General features: G+C 42.2%; 1 protein-coding gene across 3 annotated transcripts in view; it reads left to right on the forward strand.

Annotated features, from left to right (window-relative positions):
• PNLIPRP3 (pancreatic lipase related protein 3) overlaps window positions 1-19289 on the forward strand; it is a 42508-nt gene that overhangs the window by 17701 nt on the left and 5518 nt on the right. For 2 of the 3 annotated variants that reach the window (XM_003994448.4, XM_045040729.1), the window contains 7 exons: window positions 4091-4210; window positions 4864-4995; window positions 7273-7381; window positions 11535-11654; window positions 11738-11860; window positions 14958-15076; window positions 18091-18223. In XM_003994448.4, coding sequence (XP_003994497.2) covers window positions 4091-4210; window positions 4864-4995; window positions 7273-7381; window positions 11535-11654; window positions 11738-11860; window positions 14958-15076; window positions 18091-18223 — 856 coding nt within the window. The remainder of the gene's footprint in view (window positions 1-4090; window positions 4211-4863; window positions 4996-7272; window positions 7382-11534; window positions 11655-11737; window positions 11861-14957; window positions 15077-18090; window positions 18224-19289) is intronic. The other variant, XM_045040730.1, reaches the window with a different exon arrangement.

A 19289-nucleotide genomic window follows, 5' to 3' on the forward strand; every position in this document is an offset into this window, starting at 1 on the left:
TGTTAGATTTTGTATTTGGGATTTTTCTTGTTTCTTGAGATAGGCCTGGATTGCAATGTATTTTCCTCTCAGGACTGCCTTCGCTGCGTCCCAAAGCGTTTGGATTGTTGTATTTTCATTTTCGTTTGTTTCCATATATTTTTTAATTTCTTCTCTAATTGCCTGGTTGACCCACTCATTCGTTAGTAGGGTGTTCTTTAACCTCCATGCCTTTGGAGGTTTTCCAGACTTTTTCCTGTGGTTGATTTCAAGCTTCATAGCATTGTGGTCTGAAAGTATGCATGGTATAATTTCAATTCTTGTAAACTTATGAAGGGCTGTTTTGTGACCCAGTATATGATCTATCTTGGAGAATGTTCCATGTGCACTCGAGAAGAAAGTATATTCTGTTGCTTTGGGATGCGGCGTTCTAAATATATCTGTCAAGTCCATCTGATCCAATGTCTCATTCAGGGCCCTTGTTTCTTTATTGACCGTGTGTCTAGATGATCTGTCCATTTCTGTAAGTGGGGTGTTAAAGTCCCCTGCAATTACCACATTCTTATCAATAAGGTTGCTTATGTTTATGAGTAATTGTTTTATATATTTGGGGGCTCCGGTATTCGGCGCATAGACATTTATAATTGTTAGTTCTTCCTGATGGATAGACCCTGTAACTATTATATAATGTCCTTCTTCATCTCTTGTTACAGCCTTTAATTTAAAGTCTAGTTTGTCTGATATAAGTATGGCTACTCCAGCTTTCTTTTGGCTTCCAGTCGCATGATAAATAGTTCTCCATCCCCTCACTCTCAATCTAAAGGTGTCCTCAGGTCTAAAATGAGTCTCTTGTAGACAGCAAATAGATGGGTCTTGTTTTTTTATCCATTCTGATACCCTATGTCTTTTGGTTGGTGCATTTAATCCATTTACATTCAGTGTTATTATAGAAAGATACGGGTTGAGAGTCATTGTGATGTCTGTATGTTTTATGCTTGTAGTGATGTCTCTGGGACTTTGTCTCACAGGGTCCCCCTTAGGATCTCTTGTAGGGCTGGTTTAGTGGTGACAAATTCCTTCAGTTTTTGTTTGTTTGGGAAAACCTTTATCTCTCCTTCTATTCTAAATGACAGACTTGCTGGGTAAAGGATTCTCGGCTGCATATTTTTTCTGTCTAGCACCCTGAAAATCTCGTGCCAATTCTTTCTGGCCTGCCAAGTTTCAAAAGAGAGATCAGTCACGAGTCTTATAGGTCTCCCTTTATATGTGAGGGCACGTTTACCCCTTGCTGCTTTCAGAATTTTCTCTTTATCCTTGTATTTTGCCAGTTTCACTATGATATGTTGTGCAGAAGATCGATTCAAGTTACGTCTGAAGGGAGTTCTCTGTGCCTCTTGGATTTCAATGCGTTTTTCCTTCCCCAGTTCAGGGAAGTTCTCAGCTATTATTTCTTCAAGTACCCCTTCAGCACCTTTCCCTCTCTCTTCCTCCTCTGGGATACCAATTATGCGTATATTATTTCTTTTTAGTGTATCACTTAGTTCTCTAATTTTCCCCTCATACTCCTGGATTTTTTTATCTCTCTTTTTCTCAGCTTCCTCTTTTTCCATAACTTTATCCTCTAGTTCACCTATTCTCTCCTCTGCCTCTTCAAGCTGAGCTGTGGTGGTTTCCATTTTGTTATGCATTTCGTTTAAAGCGTTTTTCAGCTCCTCGTGACTGTTCCTTAGTCCCTTGATCTCTGTAGCAAGAGATTCTCTGCTGTCCTGTATACTGTTTTCAAGCCCAGCGATTAATTTTATGACTATTATTCTAAATTCACTTTCTGTTATATTATTTAAATCCTTTTTGATCAGCTCATTAGCTGTTGTTATTTCCTGGAGATTCTTCTGAGGGGAATTCTTCCGCTTGGTCATTTTGGATAGTCCCTGGCGTGGTGAGGACCTGCACGGCACTTCCCCTGTGTTGTGGTGTATAACTGGAGTTGGTGGGCGGGGCCGCAGTCAGACCTGATGTCTGCCCCAGCCCACCGCTGGGGCCACAGACTGGTGTGTGCCTTCTCTTCCCCTCTCCTAGGGGCGGGATTCACTGTGGGGTGGTGTGGCCCATCTGGGCTACTTGCACACTGCCAGGCTTGTGATGCTGGGGATCTGGCTTATTAGCTGGGGTGGGTAGGCAAGGTGCACGGGGGCAGGAGGGGCAGGCTTAGATCGCTTCTCCTTAGGTGATCCTCTTCAGGAGGGGCCCTGTGGCAGCGGGAGGGAGTCAGATCCGCTGCCGGAGGTTTGGCTCCGCAGAAGCACAGAGTTGGGTGTTTGCGCGGAGCGAGCAAGTTCCCTGGCAGGAACTGGTTCTCTTTGGGATTTTGGCTGGGGGATGGGCGGGGGAGATGGCGCTGGCGAGCGCCTTTGTTCCCCACCAAGCTGAGCTCTGTCGTCAGGGGGCTCAGCAGCTCTCCCTCCCTTTGTCCTCCAGCCTTCCCGCTTTCCGAGCAGAGCTGTTAACTTATGACCTCCCAGACGCTAAGTCGCGCTTGCTGTGGGAACACAGTCCGTCAGGCCCCTCCGCTTTTGCAAGCCAGACTCGGGGGCTCTGCTTGGCCGGCGAGCCGCCCCTCCGCCCCGGCTCCCTCCCGCCAGTCCGTGGAGCGCGCACCGCCTCGCCGCCCTTCCTACCCTCTTCCGTGGGCCTCTCGTCTGCGTTTGGCTCCGGCGACTCCGTTCTGCTAATCCTCTGGTGGTTTTCTGGGTTATTTAGGCAGGTGTAGGTGGAATCTAAGTGATCAGCAGGACGCGCGGTGAGCCCAGCGTCCTCCTAAGCCGCCATCTTGCCGCTTCTCGGGATTCTTTTAGGTATATAGATGGACAAAGGTTTCTGCACTAGAATTCCATTATTTAGCAGAACAGTGTTTCCAGGAAGGCCCAGGTACACTTGATTTTATTATCTGCCTCAGCAAATCCCACATCTGCCCTGAGCCCTATCAGTAAAGAACAGTAGGATCAGATCCTAACTGGAGAGCTCAGTGGTGAAGCACATGACTTCAGAGAAAGACCATGAGGGTTTCAGCCCCCACTCCAGGACTCAGCCCCCACTCCAGGTGCTTCGGGACAAGTGACTTCTCATCATGTTCTTTCCTAATCTGTAAAGTTAGTGCCTAGCTCACAGTGTTGTGAAAGTTAAATGAGCTACTCTACAAAGTACTTAGAACAATTCCCAGCATGTAGGCACATCTAAGTGTAGCTCTATTACAATTGCCATGTAAACTAATTTAGGATTCTCATAATTGTTTGCTCACCATCTTGGGAGATACTTTAGCCGGCAAGTTATATGATTAATTGCACGTTACTATTAATCACAGGTAACTGGTAATAGGCTCTTTGTTTGAATTTCATAGGTATCTAAATGTGTTGCTTTCCAGTGTTAGGATTCACCATTGTCAAATTTGCAGTTTGCTGATTAGACTATTCACTTTTTCTCAAAATAGAATTTTGCGCATTTCTTCTATTGTGCCTTTTCATCTTTCTCTTAATAATGAAATTACTTAAATTCATCATATCACTTAAATTGAGTTTGGTTATAAAAAGAATCCAACAAAACACAAGAAGTACAAAAGAGCATTTAATGTAATTACATAAAATTATCGTTAGCTGTTGTATTGCACATGGTGCGATCCTAACCTCTATTCCTCATTCTTAAAGTGGGGTGAACAATCTGTTTTTGCCACCTTTGTAGCATGCTTTTAAGCCTCAAGTAACACGCTACTCATGAATCACGTCGGCAACAGAGAAGTGCTGTACAAAAGTAAGGCTGACAGAAGTCCTGACTGAAACTGACCCAACACAGTCCTAAAGCCCTGACCTAAACAGTGCCTTAAAACCACACACTTGCCCTTCCTGGTGATTAAGTTTGTATTTTGTGTTTTATAACACATTAATAACGTCTTAGTATTTTGCAGTGTGTCACAGTAACTATTTCTTTGGTTAAAATGTTTTCAATAAGGTTGTTAACAATCCAGTTTAGTGGAAGACTTTTGAGCAGACAGAATAATTCTACTAAATATCAAATAATTTAAATTTTTTTTTTAAACTTCATCTCTTTTCGCTTGAAATAGGAGATCAGTGCAGTTAATTATCGAACTATCCAAGCCTCACACTTTGGGACAGACAAGATGACCCATATCAACATACCCGGATGGAAATCAGATGGAAAATGGCAGCAAGACATGTGCAATGTATGATGTAATAAACTCTTCCCTCTACTAGATAAAAGCTCTATGTTTCATGGGAATGTACTTCACATACATTAATGCCCATTCATGGAAATCCCTCCATTCAGTTACTCACATTGTCCTTGTCCCAAGGCCCCAAGTGAATTATCCATTTCCCATTTATGCTCACTTATTATGAATCGCGTAGATTATAAGGGGAGCATATTTTTTAAATAATTATTCTTTGATAAATTCTCACTTTTGACAAAAGATTAAATGATGCAATAAATTTCTCACTTAAGGGCGAAATTTTTCCAGGTTCACTCCAAGAAATTAATTTTCCTCTCTGATACTCAAGATTAATAGAGTGCTAACATAGTAAGCAATTATTTATAAGGCCATATAGTATAGTAGAGTCAGGCCGCCTGAATTCATACCATGGTTCTACTTACTATGATCCTGGGCAAGTTTAATTAATCTATTTGTGCTTCCGATTCCGTATCTGTAACTGGGGGTGAAATCAGTTCATATATGTAAAAGGGTTAGTACAGGACCTAGCATGTAATAGGTTTTCAGTACCTGGTAGTGTTATTTCTTATTATGGAATCCCTTGTTCGGTCACTTTGGTTTTCTTCAATTCCTATCTCTCCGAGACTTATAATAAATCTTTGCCCCAGGTGCTGCTCAAAGTGGAAGATGTGAACTGCATTAACGTAGACTGGATTAACGGTTCACTGGAATATATCCATGCGGTAAACAACCTCCGCGTTGTCGGTGCCGAGGTGGCATATCTTACTGATGTTCTCATGGTAAGAAAAGTTGAGTGTTAAATTTTTTTTTTAATATTTGTTTGTTTTTGAGAGAGAGAGAGAGAGTCAGAGCGTGAGTGGGGGAGGGGCAGAGAGAGGGGGAGACACGGAATCCGAAGCAGTCTCCAGGCTCTGAGCACAGAGCCCGATGCGGGACCCAGACTCACGTTAAGATCATGACCTGAGACAAAGTTGGACGTTTAACCAACTGAGACACCCAGGTGCCCCAAAAGTTGATTTTTTCAAAAATTATGTGTAATTGGTTTTGCATCATAACACCAAGAATTTGGGTCAGTTGTATGGCTTTTATATTAGCTTACACAAATTCTGAACAGGTGGGATACTATAAGCATTCCTGTATGGTGACTGGAAAAGGGAAATTACTTCCTGGGAAAGGAGCGCCTGTGGTTCTACAAAGCGCCACTTGGTGGCAGTGTCCCTTCACAGGCTCCTCACCAAATGCTTCTCCACCCCCACCCCCAAGGTGGCCTCCTGGGTCAACTTGCAGGACCCTCTCATGCTGGGTAGTTTTCGTTGCATTGTAAACCTATCTTTGATGATTAGAAACTGTTCCCCTCTTATGAATGTTATTTGTTTAGAATGTGAAATACATTTTCCTACAGAAATTGGGTTCTACGGCAGTGAATTAGTTAGGTCTGTAGTCCAGCCCAGGCACAATGACCTATACGTTTTCTAAAGGAATCAAATAGACTTTGCTATTTATGAAGGATATACCCTGAGACATTTATAAATCTCCGAATGCCCTACCATAATGGAAAGTAATTTCCCACCATAAAATGCAGTGAAGGAAAATCGAAAGATTTATGACCCTTTCAGACTCTTAAGGAGGGTTCATTCATTCACTCAACAAAGATTTTTCTCTGCACTTGCTGTGGGCTGGGCACTGTTCTAGTCCCCGAAGGTACACGGCAAGCGAGACTGTGTTCCTGCTCTGACAAAGCATGGGGACGGTGCTGTGAATGAGTCCAAGGCAACGGGGTGGAGAGAGACTGGAGCCACAGCTAACCTAGATGGGAGGCCATGGGAGGTGATATTGGGACCCCGAGCGCAGTGAGGCGTCAGAGAGCCAAGTGCTCACCTGCGCCCCCACACTGCTCGGCAGCTCTTCCTGCTGTCAAAGGAGACCAGGGCACAAAAAGGTACTTAGAATGGGTCCTTGTACCCAAAGGGTGAAATCAGATTCATCTCCTCTTTGAGAAAAAGTCGTCCTAAACTTTCGTGAATTGTTTTGTTGACCCTGAGGCCTGAGCTGTGGACTTTTCTAGGGCCTGGACAAAAAGTAGGAGTGGCTCGTAGGAGAGGAAATGTTTGTTGGACTGAAGGGGAAAGCATTTGCTGAGCTAAATGTGCAGGAAATTGATGGAGACAGAGGAGGGGAAGACTGAGGGTGAGGAGGGCTGATCTCAGATACCAGGGCTGGAGAGGAGCCCAGGAAAGAAAGCAGAGATTTCCAAGGACGGCAGCAGTGGAGGGTAGGCTGCCTAAGGACCAGGAGACATCCTGGGCAGCCATTCACGTGTGAACCAGAGAGAAAATACTCTTTATAAAGCAGCACAGATTATTGTCATTACTGTCATTATTTTCCATCACTGCAAAAATAAAAATGTGTCATTTGATCAAATGACACATTTATCCAAGTGAAGGCGATTGCTTGATATTCACTATTATCATGAAGAGAACTTGAAGCTTAGATAAAACTAAAAATGCGTGCTCCTTTGTTCCCCTTTAGGTTGAGTGTGTGTGTGTGTGTGTGTGTGTGTGTGTGTAACTCTTAGGGACATAGCCATTTTGTGAATATTCTTAAAAACTCCTCTTTGAAGACCAAAGTCATCCCAGACATTTGATCAAGTCGCCTTCAACTGGAGGAGACAGACACAGGTAGGGTAGGTAACAGCCTGGGTCTAACTGCATTTGGCCTGTATTGGGAGGATGCTGGAAGGGTTGGGTCTCAGGAAGAAGGGACATGGGCTGAGAGCCACAGATGCCATTTCTGGGCTGTTCTTTTCCGGAGGGCCTTGAGGCTGCTTAGCACAGCGGGAAGAACCTGACAGAAGCCATTCCTCCAGGCCTGCCTGGTGCTTGCTCCTGCAGCCAGACGAGGAAGTGGGTGTATGTGGGGGTCACGTTGTCATCTGACTGGTCCCCAGTCTGTGTGTGAGAAGGACAATTATGCCAAGCATATGTCAAGAACATGTAAGCCGCTCCACGTGGTCTTTTAAAAATACTTGTTCTGTTTTCCTTTAAAATCCCTACCAGAAAAAGTTTGGATATTCTCCTTCAAAAGTGCACTTGATTGGCCACAGCGTGGGAGCACATCTGGCTGGGGAAGCTGGGTCAAGGGTACCAGGCCTTGGAAGAATAACTGGTAAGCTTGCGTTGGAGTTGGGCCTTGAATTTGTTTACACACAAAATCAAGTATCTGACGCACCGAGTGAAGTAGCAGAAGCGAATGTAAGGTAGGAGAAAATGGGACTCAACTAAAGTAAAACATAAAAGTGTTTTCAAAGTATGAGCGTGTTCGGGGCGCCTGGGTGGCGCAGTCGGTTAAGCGTCCGACTTCAGCCAGGTCACGATCTCGCGGTCCGGGAGTTCGAGCCCCGCGTCAGGCTCTGGGCTGATGGCTCAGAGCCTGGAGCCTGTTTCCGATTCTGTGTCTCCCTCTCTCTCTGCCCCTCCCCCGTTCATGCTCTGTCTGTCTCTGTCCCAAAAATAAATAAACGTTGAAAAAAAAAATTCAAAGTATGAGCGTGCAGATCCACGTTCAGGAGTGTTCACGGCAGCATTATCTGGGGCAGCAAAGTCATGGCAACTGTGACCACCCAGCTGTGGAGGGTGGCTGACGCATTCTGACACACACACCATGCTTTGCAACGCTGCACCACTAGCTAATACAGAGGATGAGTTAGAGTCCGGCTGATGGTCCTGGAATGGCGTCTGTGACGCATCTGGGTCGCCACTGACAATGGGTGCTGCCTCTGTGGGACTCGTTGAAGGCCTGTGCCCAGGCTGTTCCAGTTGCTAAAATGTTGGATATTACTCCTGGATACACCGGTAAGTCTAAAAACAAATCGCAGAGGCAAGTGTGGACGACGAATTAATATGAATTAGTTTATACTGTGGATTCGGTTTTTTGAGGATGATAATTAATCATATCCATTCCCTGCACTCTGACTTCCAAGATGGATGGAGATGGAAATATCAGCTCCAACATCAACGGGTTGGGCTGGCCTCTGTCTCCTCTGCCTTCCCAACCAACAACACTCTGTGGGCACACACCATGTCTCCCTGTCTGCTTTTCACCTCTCCGTGCCCTGGCCCTGGACCCGGTTCAGGCTCTCTTCATCTCTTGCCTGGATTTGGCCGCTCGCGGCTGGTCCCCCAGCCCAGTCCCCCACAAGTACTGCCAAGTCATCATGTTTCCAAATACAGGCCGTGTCACTCACTGCTGGAACTTTCCATTGCCCAAAGCCTCTTAGCTGGTGATAGAAATAGTTCATGTTTCATTGGGGCCTTTCATAGTTCTGTGCCCTAGCGCATGCTATTGCCTAAACAGCCACTATTCATCCTTCAAGATTCATTTCAAAAGCACCTTACTCAGGCTGAGCTAATTCTCTGTGCTTACCATACCCTTTGAAATATGCCTCTATTATATCTGGAAATGCAACTATTGTATTGCATGGTCTTACAATTATTCATGCACCTGTCGTTTTTGATAGACTCTAAACTACCTAGAAAGTCTCCCTCACCCCCACTCTACCCGGACACATACGAGGCGCACATTTCCTGTCAGTTAAAACAATATACATACATACATACACACACATACATACATATGCTTTAAATTCAAATTTGAACATTACGTATTTTTTCCTAAAACCAGTTAAGAACTCCAAATTGGGTACAAAGGGTTTTGCCTCTGCAGCTCTTAGTACAGCAGGTTTTTTCCCACTGAACGCTTCCTCTTTCTCCTAGTTCCCAAATCCCAGCCCTAGCACCAGCCCACGGCCACCCTTCTTTCTGGGGATAATAAACTGTATTTTTATTCTGAAGTCATTGGGTAGCAAAAATCCCCCTTCGCTCTAAGGTTTCAGGCCTGGGGAAAGAAGAAATGGGCACAGTGTGTGAAGTCAGAAGTTCATGGGGCCTACCCAACCTTGGGCATGTCAGCCGTAAATGAAAAGGAAGAATATTGCTGTTCGTGTATTGAAAATCACACTGGGTTACAATAAATTTATGAAGATTTTGACTTTCTCAATTTTGATTCCAAAAATCAGAAACTGTCTAACTCCAATTTTTTTTCCTGCCAAGTGAATTACCCTGTTGAGTAAATAGAAAACACTACATTTTTTTTAAATGTTTATTTCTTTTTGGGAGAGAGAGCACAAGTGGGGGAGGAGGGGCGCACAGAGGATTGGGCTCCTTGCTGACAACAGCAAGCCTGATGTGGGGCTCAAACTCACAAACCATGAGATCATGACCTGAGCTAAAGTTGGACACACAACCAACTGAGCCCCCCAGGCACCCCAGGAAACGATGCATTTTTAAATGTCTCTAAAGTCCAAAGATTTCTATAATTTGGATGTCCCGACCTATATTCCTTCCGAGTGGTTAATTTTTGAACGATCATGTTCCTTGAGTGACCAAAGAACTGAACTTCAAGAAAGATACTAGCTTTATAATAAAACCAGTTAAAGGCAAAATTAAACGATAGATTTTTTTAAGTTTATTTACAGAAAGAGAGAGTAAGCATGAGCAGGGGAGGGGCAGAGAGGGAGAGAGAGAATCTCAAGCAGGTTCCATGCTGTCAGTGCAGAGCCCAAAGCAGGGCTTGATCCCATGAACCGAGAGATCATGACCTGAGCCAAAATCAAGAGTCTGATGCGTAACCTACCAAGTCACCCGTGTGTCCCTAAATGATAGATTTTAAGACACCTGTAAGTTGAACCTTCTGTTGCCTTTCCTCCAGAGACACTCTAGAACCAAAAATCCAGGATCCCCTCTTCCCTGCTATTTGCCTGTCCTCCGATCAATAGAGTCTGAAGTGTGTCTGCTATATTTGGATACATCTCTACAGGGCTCTTGACTCCATCAGAAGTTTGTAACTAACCAGTAATTGTACACTAAACACACAGACAGCCAGACAGACTTCCTAAAGTTGAAGGTTGATTATGAGGCAGGTAAATGCTGCTGTGTCCAAGGAGTGTGGTGTGCAAATATTCACTTCCCACTCATGCCACATGTCCACAGGGGGCTGTGCTCTGGGGTCCTCTCCAATCTAGGATCCAGTCTCCACTTCACAGCAAAAAGATTTTGCTAAAATATAGATATATCTCTCCTGTTGCAAACTTGTGAGAGCTTCCCATTGCCAACCAGATCACGTCCAAACCCGTTCCCATGGTTCAGGTTACATCCGGCTCCTGCTTATAATGCTGTCTTCATCTTTCACCCAGTTCTAAAGCTCTGCACACCAGCCTCAAAATCTGGTTCACTATATACTTTCCCAAATGTGCTTAACTGCCTCACCTGGAGGCCATGGAGAGTCTCTTTCTTACCCCCGGAGGTCTGCTGACCCCTCTTTACCCTGGCAGACTCTTCTGGGCCCTCAGACCTCTGCTTGTATTTCCCATCTCCAGCAGAAGCATGCCCCAATTTCCCAAGACTGGTTTACACGTCACTTCCCTGTGCTTGCAAAAGACCAATGCTCACCTCTGTCTCTGCACTGAGCAGATTGGGGTGCCTTCCTCACCAGATGGAAAAATCCTTGAGGACAAGGCTAGGCCTTATTCCTTGCATCCAAGTGCTAAACCTGGCACATATTAAGTGCTCGATAAATAATTGTCAGATGTGTAAATGAGTAGGTATGTGAATGGTCATAACATCTTAGGGACCTCTAGATATCTTTCCTTTATCTTTATTAGATATTTGAACAGGAGACGGTGGGCTGAGGGTATAGACACCTGGGCTCTTAGTCTATTTTGCTTCCAATGTATGGTGACCTTGTCAAGTCACTGCACTTTCCTGGACGTCAAGCTTTTCATTTGTGATATATTGAAGTGAAACTAAGTGAGCCGTAGCTGAAAACTAGGATTCTGTTACTTTAAGTGTGTGGCTTTGTAGATTCACGTTTACACATTGAAGAGCTCTTATCTTTTATTTTTGTTTTTACGTACAGATGTTGCTTTTGAGATCATCCGCAATCCATAAGTTTAATTATGAATATGGCAGTCTGTGTACAGACCCAGAATAGCCTCTTTGATTTTTCTGACTTTATTGGCTATTTTGCCATTGACTAGATACAGCCCTTCTTGTATATAGGAATCTGATATTGTAATATATAGACACCTGCATTTATATACTCAATTTGTATGTCTATACTTAGCCTTGAGTGGTGTTTGGCCTATATAAATCTTATAGGAATGAATACCTTGCCTTTATCATCTGTACTTCCAAAATAACACTATCAGTATCCTCTTGTATAGAACATGTTTTGGCTTAAAAGACATTATGCTTTTTCCCAGGGTTGGACCCAGCTGGGCCATATTTCCACAACACTCCGAATGAAGTTAGGCTGGACCCTTCAGATGCCAACTTTGTTGATGTTATTCATACAAATGCAGTTCGCTTACTCTTTGAGTTTGGTAAGTTTTTAACACAAACAGAAACTACACTGAAGCGTGGAAGAGAATTTTAGAAGCACTTATCCTGCTTTTAACGATTTCAGGTGCTGGGACTATTAATGCTTGTGGTCACCTTGACTTTTACCCAAATGGAGGGAAGCACATGCCAGGATGTGAAGACTTAATTACACCTTTGTTTAGCTTTGATTTCAATGCTTATAAGGAAGGTAAATACTTTCTAAACTATGAAGCTGGCTATTATATATTCAGCTCCCTCGTTGGACAGGATCCACACCCTTTTGCACATAATATACTATAAAAATACACTTTCGTGCAAAACAGTCACATGTATGAAGCTCCCACCGGTTGTGAGATCTGCAAGATCGGTGTCTGTGTCTTAGTTATCTTCACATCCCCAGGTCCTATCAGAATATCGCACATATTGTAGGCACTCAGTATAAACAAGGAGGATGTGCTCATTCATTTAGCAAATATGTATTGAGAGTGCCTACTATGTGCCAGGCATTATTCCAGGAGCAGCAGATGTAGGAGTGAATACAAAAGACAAAAATCCCTCCCTGATGGAGCTAATATTCTAATTTGCTAGAAAAACAAATAACAGAGTAAGGAGACAAAGCAAAGCATAGAATAGAATATGAGGTGTGGGTGATGGTAGAGGTTGAGTGGGGAGAGGAGATTCTTGATAGGGTGGCCAGGGAGTCCTTGCTGACAAGATGGCCTAAAGGAGTTAGCCATGTGGATACCCGGGAGAAAGGCATTCGAGGCCAATGGGTAGGAGGCAGCAAGTACAAAGGGCCTGTGGTAGGGGCCTGCCTGGGAAGTTCATGGCAGTGAGGAGCCTACTGTGGTTGGCGTAAATTGAAAGAGGAGAATAGTAGGCATGAGGTTAGAAAAGGAACAGGGGCAGAGGGAGATAATGCAGGGCTTTATAAACCATAGTAAAGGTTTCAGCTTTTACTCAATTGAGTTGGGAGCCATAGGAGGATTTTGAGCAGAGGAGAGATACGGTTTGACTTACTTTTTAACAGAATCACTATAGATCCACAATTTAAATTAACCACAAATTAAACAAATAATATTCAGCCCTTTATAGTAGTTTCCAATAACAATAATACCTATAGAGCTCTTGGTAATAAGGCACCAAAAATTATTATTTGGGAATTTCATTATTCTCTATATCTACATATTACCATCACGTAAATAATGAAACATATCACACAATAATATATAAAATACACAATAGTAGAATGTATGATGATGTGATAATAAATGGATTACCCTAAATCTCACTATCTGATTCCATGTGGTCAGAATATCTAGATGATTTAGTTATTTCAGCTTCCAGTTGGCTGGTGTAGTGGAAAGAGACACAGATATGACACTGAGAGTAGCTTGAATTTCCTCTTCTCTAGAGACAAATTTCAAAGTTTTAATATCTGTTCAGAAAAATAAACGTGATTAGAAGTCTGTTTGCAATGCCTTCTGAAGGAAAGAAATAAGTAGTGAATTACAGATACTCAAAATGAGAAAGCCAATTCCGTCTAGAAGAGAGAAACAAAATTCATTGAAATAAGACCTATTATAAAAATTATTTGTCTTCTTATTTTCCATATTATGACTTAAAACCCTTTCTATTAGGATAAAATATAGATCATTATATTTCTTTATGTAAGTGTATACATACACAGGACATTTGAAATTCTGTAAAGAATTTATTCAAGTAAAATACATTGATCACAAGCTATCCTTTTAAGACATCATAAAATTCCCTACAACGTTAAGTATGTGTATCATTCATGTTATGATTTAGAAGAGTTTGAAGATATTAAGATATTCTATTTTACATTTGTTACTAAGAAATCATTTACTTTTAAAATTTGTATTTTCCTGTATGCTAGTGAACCATCTTGTCTAAATCACAATTATGAACATAAATCTGAACACAAAAAGGCCTGATGTAAGAGAAGTCCTTGTTAAAATATATATATATAATGCCAATTATTGATCTCTGCTTTCTGAAATTACCCTGTCTCAATTATCTATTGCATGATAAACCGTAATGGCTTCAAAGAACAATGGTTTTATTGCCCATTGTTTTGAGGGTCAAGATTCAGGCAGAGCTCTGCAGAGACTTTGCTTTGTGATGCGAGTCATGTGATTGCATCCAGTTGGGGGCTGCACTAGGTGGGAAGGTCCAACATGGTCTTCCATTATCTGGGGTCTTGGTACTGGTTTGTCTCAAGTGGTCTCTTATCCTTCAGGGTCTTTCTTCCCAGCCCATTAACCAGGATTGCTGAACATAAAAACTGGGTTCTAAGAAAGCAAAAGTGGATTCTCGAAAGCCTCTTAAGACTGAGAACCTGAACTTGCACAGGTCAATTTCTCCATGTTTCTGTTGGTCAAAGCAAATCACAAGATTAGCTAGTAATCCAGGGTGGGGAGAGTGTGTGAAAAAAAAATGGCTCCTTGTTCTTGAAAGGGAGAATGGTAACCTGATACTGCAAAGGGGTGAGGACCTAAAAAAAGAGTGACTCATTGGAGGCCTCTATTGTAGTATAATGATCTACCACACATACTAAAACAAAATCTAACTTCTCAAAGGTCAGCCAAGCTGTGTAGAAGAATGGTCCATGCCAGACATGTTGCTGTACAAGATAAAGAGCATAAATGACTAGAATACTATGATAACTTCAGAATGCACAAATGTATTTAGGTATGCCTCATTATTGCAACAATCTTAACTATTAGTGGCGATAATGTCATGCCTGACAATGGCAAAACTAATTTGTCCTTAGCATTCTTTATAATACCTCTTACCTGTCACACCTGGAAGGTCAGCTGAAGCTGTGCACCGGTTAATGTTGCTGTTGCTGGCTGTTTTGTGATTGAACAGGAGGGAGTTCAGCCTTCCTGCAGAAACAGAGAGAGAGAGGCAGAGAAGTAATGGGTCTAAGGTAGAGACGCTGTGTGCGCAAGAATACTTAAAGCTCTAAGTCAAAGATCCGGGAGGCATTGAAGATGTTAGTATCCAAACACAGAGTCATCTGTGGTTGCATGTGTTTATTTACCCTGCTTGAATGTCCCTTGAGATTCACACAAAGAATTCTTTGATACAAAGAAAATGATACGTAACATTGATAAATATTGTGCAATATACAAGCCTGCATACAAGATCTGGCTCTCTAGACTTCCCAAGTCAATAATCTGTTTTTTTTTAAGTTACTTTTCTAAGAAATGGTTCACACGATCAGCTATCAGTTCATCAGTTTACTGCTATCTATTAATTGGAAATTGTCTTCACAGAAGTGGCTTCCTTCTTTGATTGCAACCATGCCCGAAGTCATCGCTTTTATATTGAAAGCATCCTCAATCCTGATGCATTTATTGCTTATCCTTGTAGATCCTACAGATCTTTTAAAGCGGTAAGTAAAGCATTTTATGGTGCAACTTAATTAGCAAGTCAGTTTTTGAAGCACGATCAACCAACTAAAAATTAGTGCTTTGAGTATGTGGCAAAAAATGCATCCACCATTTGGGGAAATAATAGGTTCTTTCTCTGTGCAGAGTACTGAACAGTAGCTGGGTTGCTAAAGGGCTTAAATGACTAAACCAACCATTTGTATTCTGGTTGTTCCAGCTCTTTTGAAGATTATATCCAGTTTTGCATTTGGGGCCATTTGTTATGCGGTAATTAGATGCTACTGCGTAACAGACATAAGTTCAGGGCAAAAATTTTTCCGTGTATATATTTTAAATGTCATCTTCAAAGATGCCCTGAGAAGGCTGAACCAATCAATAGCTACAACGAAATATGTTACTATTTACTTGGAACGTGAAAATTATTTTATTAAAATTTAATTATTTATACAGAGCAGAACTAAGGCACAGATAGCTCACAGGAGCTCCACACAGATCAATAAGGGGACAAAATACCAAATCTGATTTTGCTCGAGTCATAAAGTGCACAGTGCCAGATCCGAGCTAAATGTATTTTTCATTTGGTTATCACTATGAGAAGGAGCAAGAAAATCTATTTTGTAGTGAAAAGTGGAAAAGATTTTCCTTCTGATGCTTTAGAGACCTAAACTCCCTGTTTTATCAGGGTAGCAAAATGTGGGGTTTCCAGCTGAAGTTTATGGTAAGTAATAGCACTTTGTGAATAAGTGCAGTGTTTAGACAGGAATAAGCATTTCCCTGCTCTTACTGAGCGAGGTGACTGGATGCCCTCAGGCCACCTTCTCTGTCTCCCCAGCCGGTTCTTGCTCATGGCATGCCCATGAACTGCCATGCTCAGGAAGCTTGCCAGCCAAACACTGGCGTTTCCCCAGGAACCTCGTTCCACCCCACCTCCTCAACCTTCCGGCCCCAGATGCTGCTCTCAGTGGCTGAAGGGATCTTGGCATTTACCATATGAAGGCAGGTGGAAGAGGCCCTCGGCGTCACAGTATATTCAGAGATAATGGGGTGCAATCTGTGAGATTGGAGAAATTTAGGCTCTTGTGCCACACGGGTGCTAATTATGGCTACAAACTAGAGAACAGGGAGTCAATGTCCTTGACCTGTTTTATCGTGCTTCTAACCAGTCATAAAAAGGAAGTGAAATGAAATGAAATAAAATAAATAGAACAGAATAAGATAGAGTAAAATAAAATAGAATAAAACAAAAGAAATTAAATAGAATAGAATAGAATAGAATAGAATAGAATAGAATAGAATAGAATAGAATAAATAGGAATTCTAGTACAAGGCTATGTGGTTCACAGTCTTGCTCCATCACTTATTACACACACGACATTGGATGAATTAAATTTAACTTCTGTGCACTTCAGTTTCTTCATTTGTTAAACAGGGAGACAAAAAGCACCATAATAATAAAGGGAACTTGTAAGGATTAATTGAGTTAAATGCACATAAAGTGCTTAAAAAAGTGCCTGACACGTGGTAAGCTCTTAATAAATAGGAGCTCATTTATTGTTGTTAGAATGTTTCTTCATTAAAATAGAGTTTTACATGGGATATTTTACTATCATCTTAACCTAAATGTCCATGGTTTATAAATCTGAACGTTCGAATCCTAAAATAACAAATAAAAAATTTGAAACACCGCTATGCAGATTTTTTCAAGTTAACATTTTGTCAGTTTTGCTTTAGATTTCAAAATGTACGGATAAAATTGAACTACCTAACATTCCCTTCACGCCGTGTTTGAAGTGTTTGAAGTGAATCCGATATTATATCAAATAAATAGTGTTATACTGTATCTTTCTGGATTTGCTTTTTTTGTTAAATTTTATAAATTTGAGATCGAGGGGCACCTGGGTGGCTCAGTTGATTGGGCACCTGGCTTCGGATCAGGCCGTGATCTCATGGTTCATGAGTTGGAGCCCTGCACTGGGCTCACTGTTGTCAGCACAGAGCCCGCCTAGGATCCTCTGTCCCCTTGTCTCTCTGCCCCTCACCCTTGTGTACATGATGCCTGTGTGCGCTCTCTCTCTCTCTGTCTCAAAAATAAATAAACATTAAAAAATGTTTAAAATAAAATAAAATAAATTTGAGATCTACACTGATATATGTAGATCTAATGTATTTATTTCAGAGAAATCAACCACAATTTGTTTATTCATTCCCCTACTAAGGGGCATTTCGGTTGTTTCCAGTTTTTGTTATTAAAAGCAACTTGTAGTAAGCACTTCTGTACGTCTGCTAGTGGGTGTGTGTAGAAGTCTCTTTATGGAAGGTAATACAAGTGAAATTGTCAAAGCATATGTGCATTCCTGTCTTTATTAGACATTGTCTGTCAATTTATATTCCCCACAGGAGCAAATGAGAATCCCACACTCCATGTCTTCACCACTACTTGATATCGCCTTTTTTTTTTAATTTTTGCAAATCTGCTGACTATGAGATTGTATGTTGATTTCATTAGCACGTCCCTGACACCTAGTAAGACTGAGCATAGTTATTTGACTTCCCTCTTCTATGGCTTGTCTGTTCATATCACTTATTTATGTTTCTAATAGGCCATTTTTTTCCCTCTGCTATTTTTGTTTTCCTTAGTTTCGTTTTTGCAAACGGGATGGCCTATTAGGCAACTTAGTCATTTTTTTTCAGATATTTATTTTTGAGAAAGAAAGGGCATGTGCGTGAGGGGGAGGAGCAGAGAGAGGGGGACAGAGGATCTGAAGAAGGCTCCGTGCTGACAGCAGAGAGCCCCATGCGGGGCTCGAACTCACAAACTGTGAGATCATGACTTAAGCTGAAGTTTGACGCTTAATCGACTGAGCCACCCTGGCATCCCAACAGCTTAGTCATTTTGAAATGCATATGCTTTATTTAAGTTTCAAAGATTTATCATAGTTTAATAATATATTAGGAGTTTATTGAAGGTCAACATTTCTAATTACATTTCTAACTACCTCTTATTTTCTGTCACCAGGGAAATTGCTTCCATTGTCCCAAAGAAGGCTGCCCAACAATGGGTCATTTTGCTGATAGATTTCACCTCAAAAATATGCAGCCTAATAGATCGTATTATTTTTTAAACACAGGCACTCTTTCCCCATTTGCCCGTAAGTATTGTAGCTCAGTTTTATTGTAATGCTTCAAGGTACTTATCTTTAAAAATTCAACAGTTTTTACTGAGTGTCTACTAAATAACTGGGCGCTGGGCCAGACTCCGAGGATGCAGTGAGGAGACTAGTGGGGAGTTTCAATCCCGAATAATAAACACGGTGGGAGACACGCAAGGGAGGAACTTCCACAACCACGTCAAGGGAGCTTTCTGAGGGAAGGTGATTTGTAAGCTGACTCCTGAAAGATGAGCAAGAGCGAGAAGGGAATGGGAGCATTCCAGTAGGAAGGAAGCACACATTTCAGTGCCATGAGGTGAGAGAGAACTAAATCAGAAAGAAGATTCCCCCAACAGGACTGGAGAGACCAGGAGGACAGTAACATGAGATGAGGCAAGAGAAATAAATTAAGTCAGGTAATGAAATCGTGTGCCATGTGGGGAGTTTGGACTTCATCTACGAACTAATGGAAAGCCACCGAAGGTGTTAAGATGATCGGATTGGTTTCTTAAAAGATGATTCTCGTTGCTGCGTGGATTAGAGGGACACAAGAGGGAAGCAGAATGACCTGTTAGAACGAGTGTTGCCTCACCACCATGTGAAGGGATGGATGTGTTCCCTAACCGGAGAGTGGTGATCATTTCACAAGATATGTATATCATTCTTTGTATATCACACTGGACACTTACACAGTGCTATATGTCAGTTACGTCTCAGTAAAGCTGGACAGAAAGGTAGGAGAAGCCAAGAGAGTACAGAGATGGTTGGGAGGCAGAAGCAAAATGGAACTTGGTGAATGGATTTGAGGGATGCAGAAAGTCAAGAAGTCAAGGATGATTCTGACTAGCTGGATGAAGGTTTTGAGAGGCCCCGGGATGTGGGAGCGTGTGCGCCCGGCAGGCAGTCCCCCGTATGGGACACGGAAGATGCATCACCAAAAAGGCTAAAAGGTCAGATGAGAGGGGGGGCCCAAAGGGCTCACGGGGTGAAGCCCCACTGCTGTCACTGGGAACATGAGGCGAGTGGTCTCAGTGGAGATGTGACAGTGAGATGGGCTGAGGAGGGA

This window comes from Felis catus, chromosome D2 (assembly GCF_018350175.1).
Source record: "Felis catus isolate Fca126 chromosome D2, F.catus_Fca126_mat1.0, whole genome shotgun sequence".
NCBI classification, from domain to species: domain Eukaryota; kingdom Metazoa; phylum Chordata; class Mammalia; order Carnivora; family Felidae; genus Felis; species Felis catus.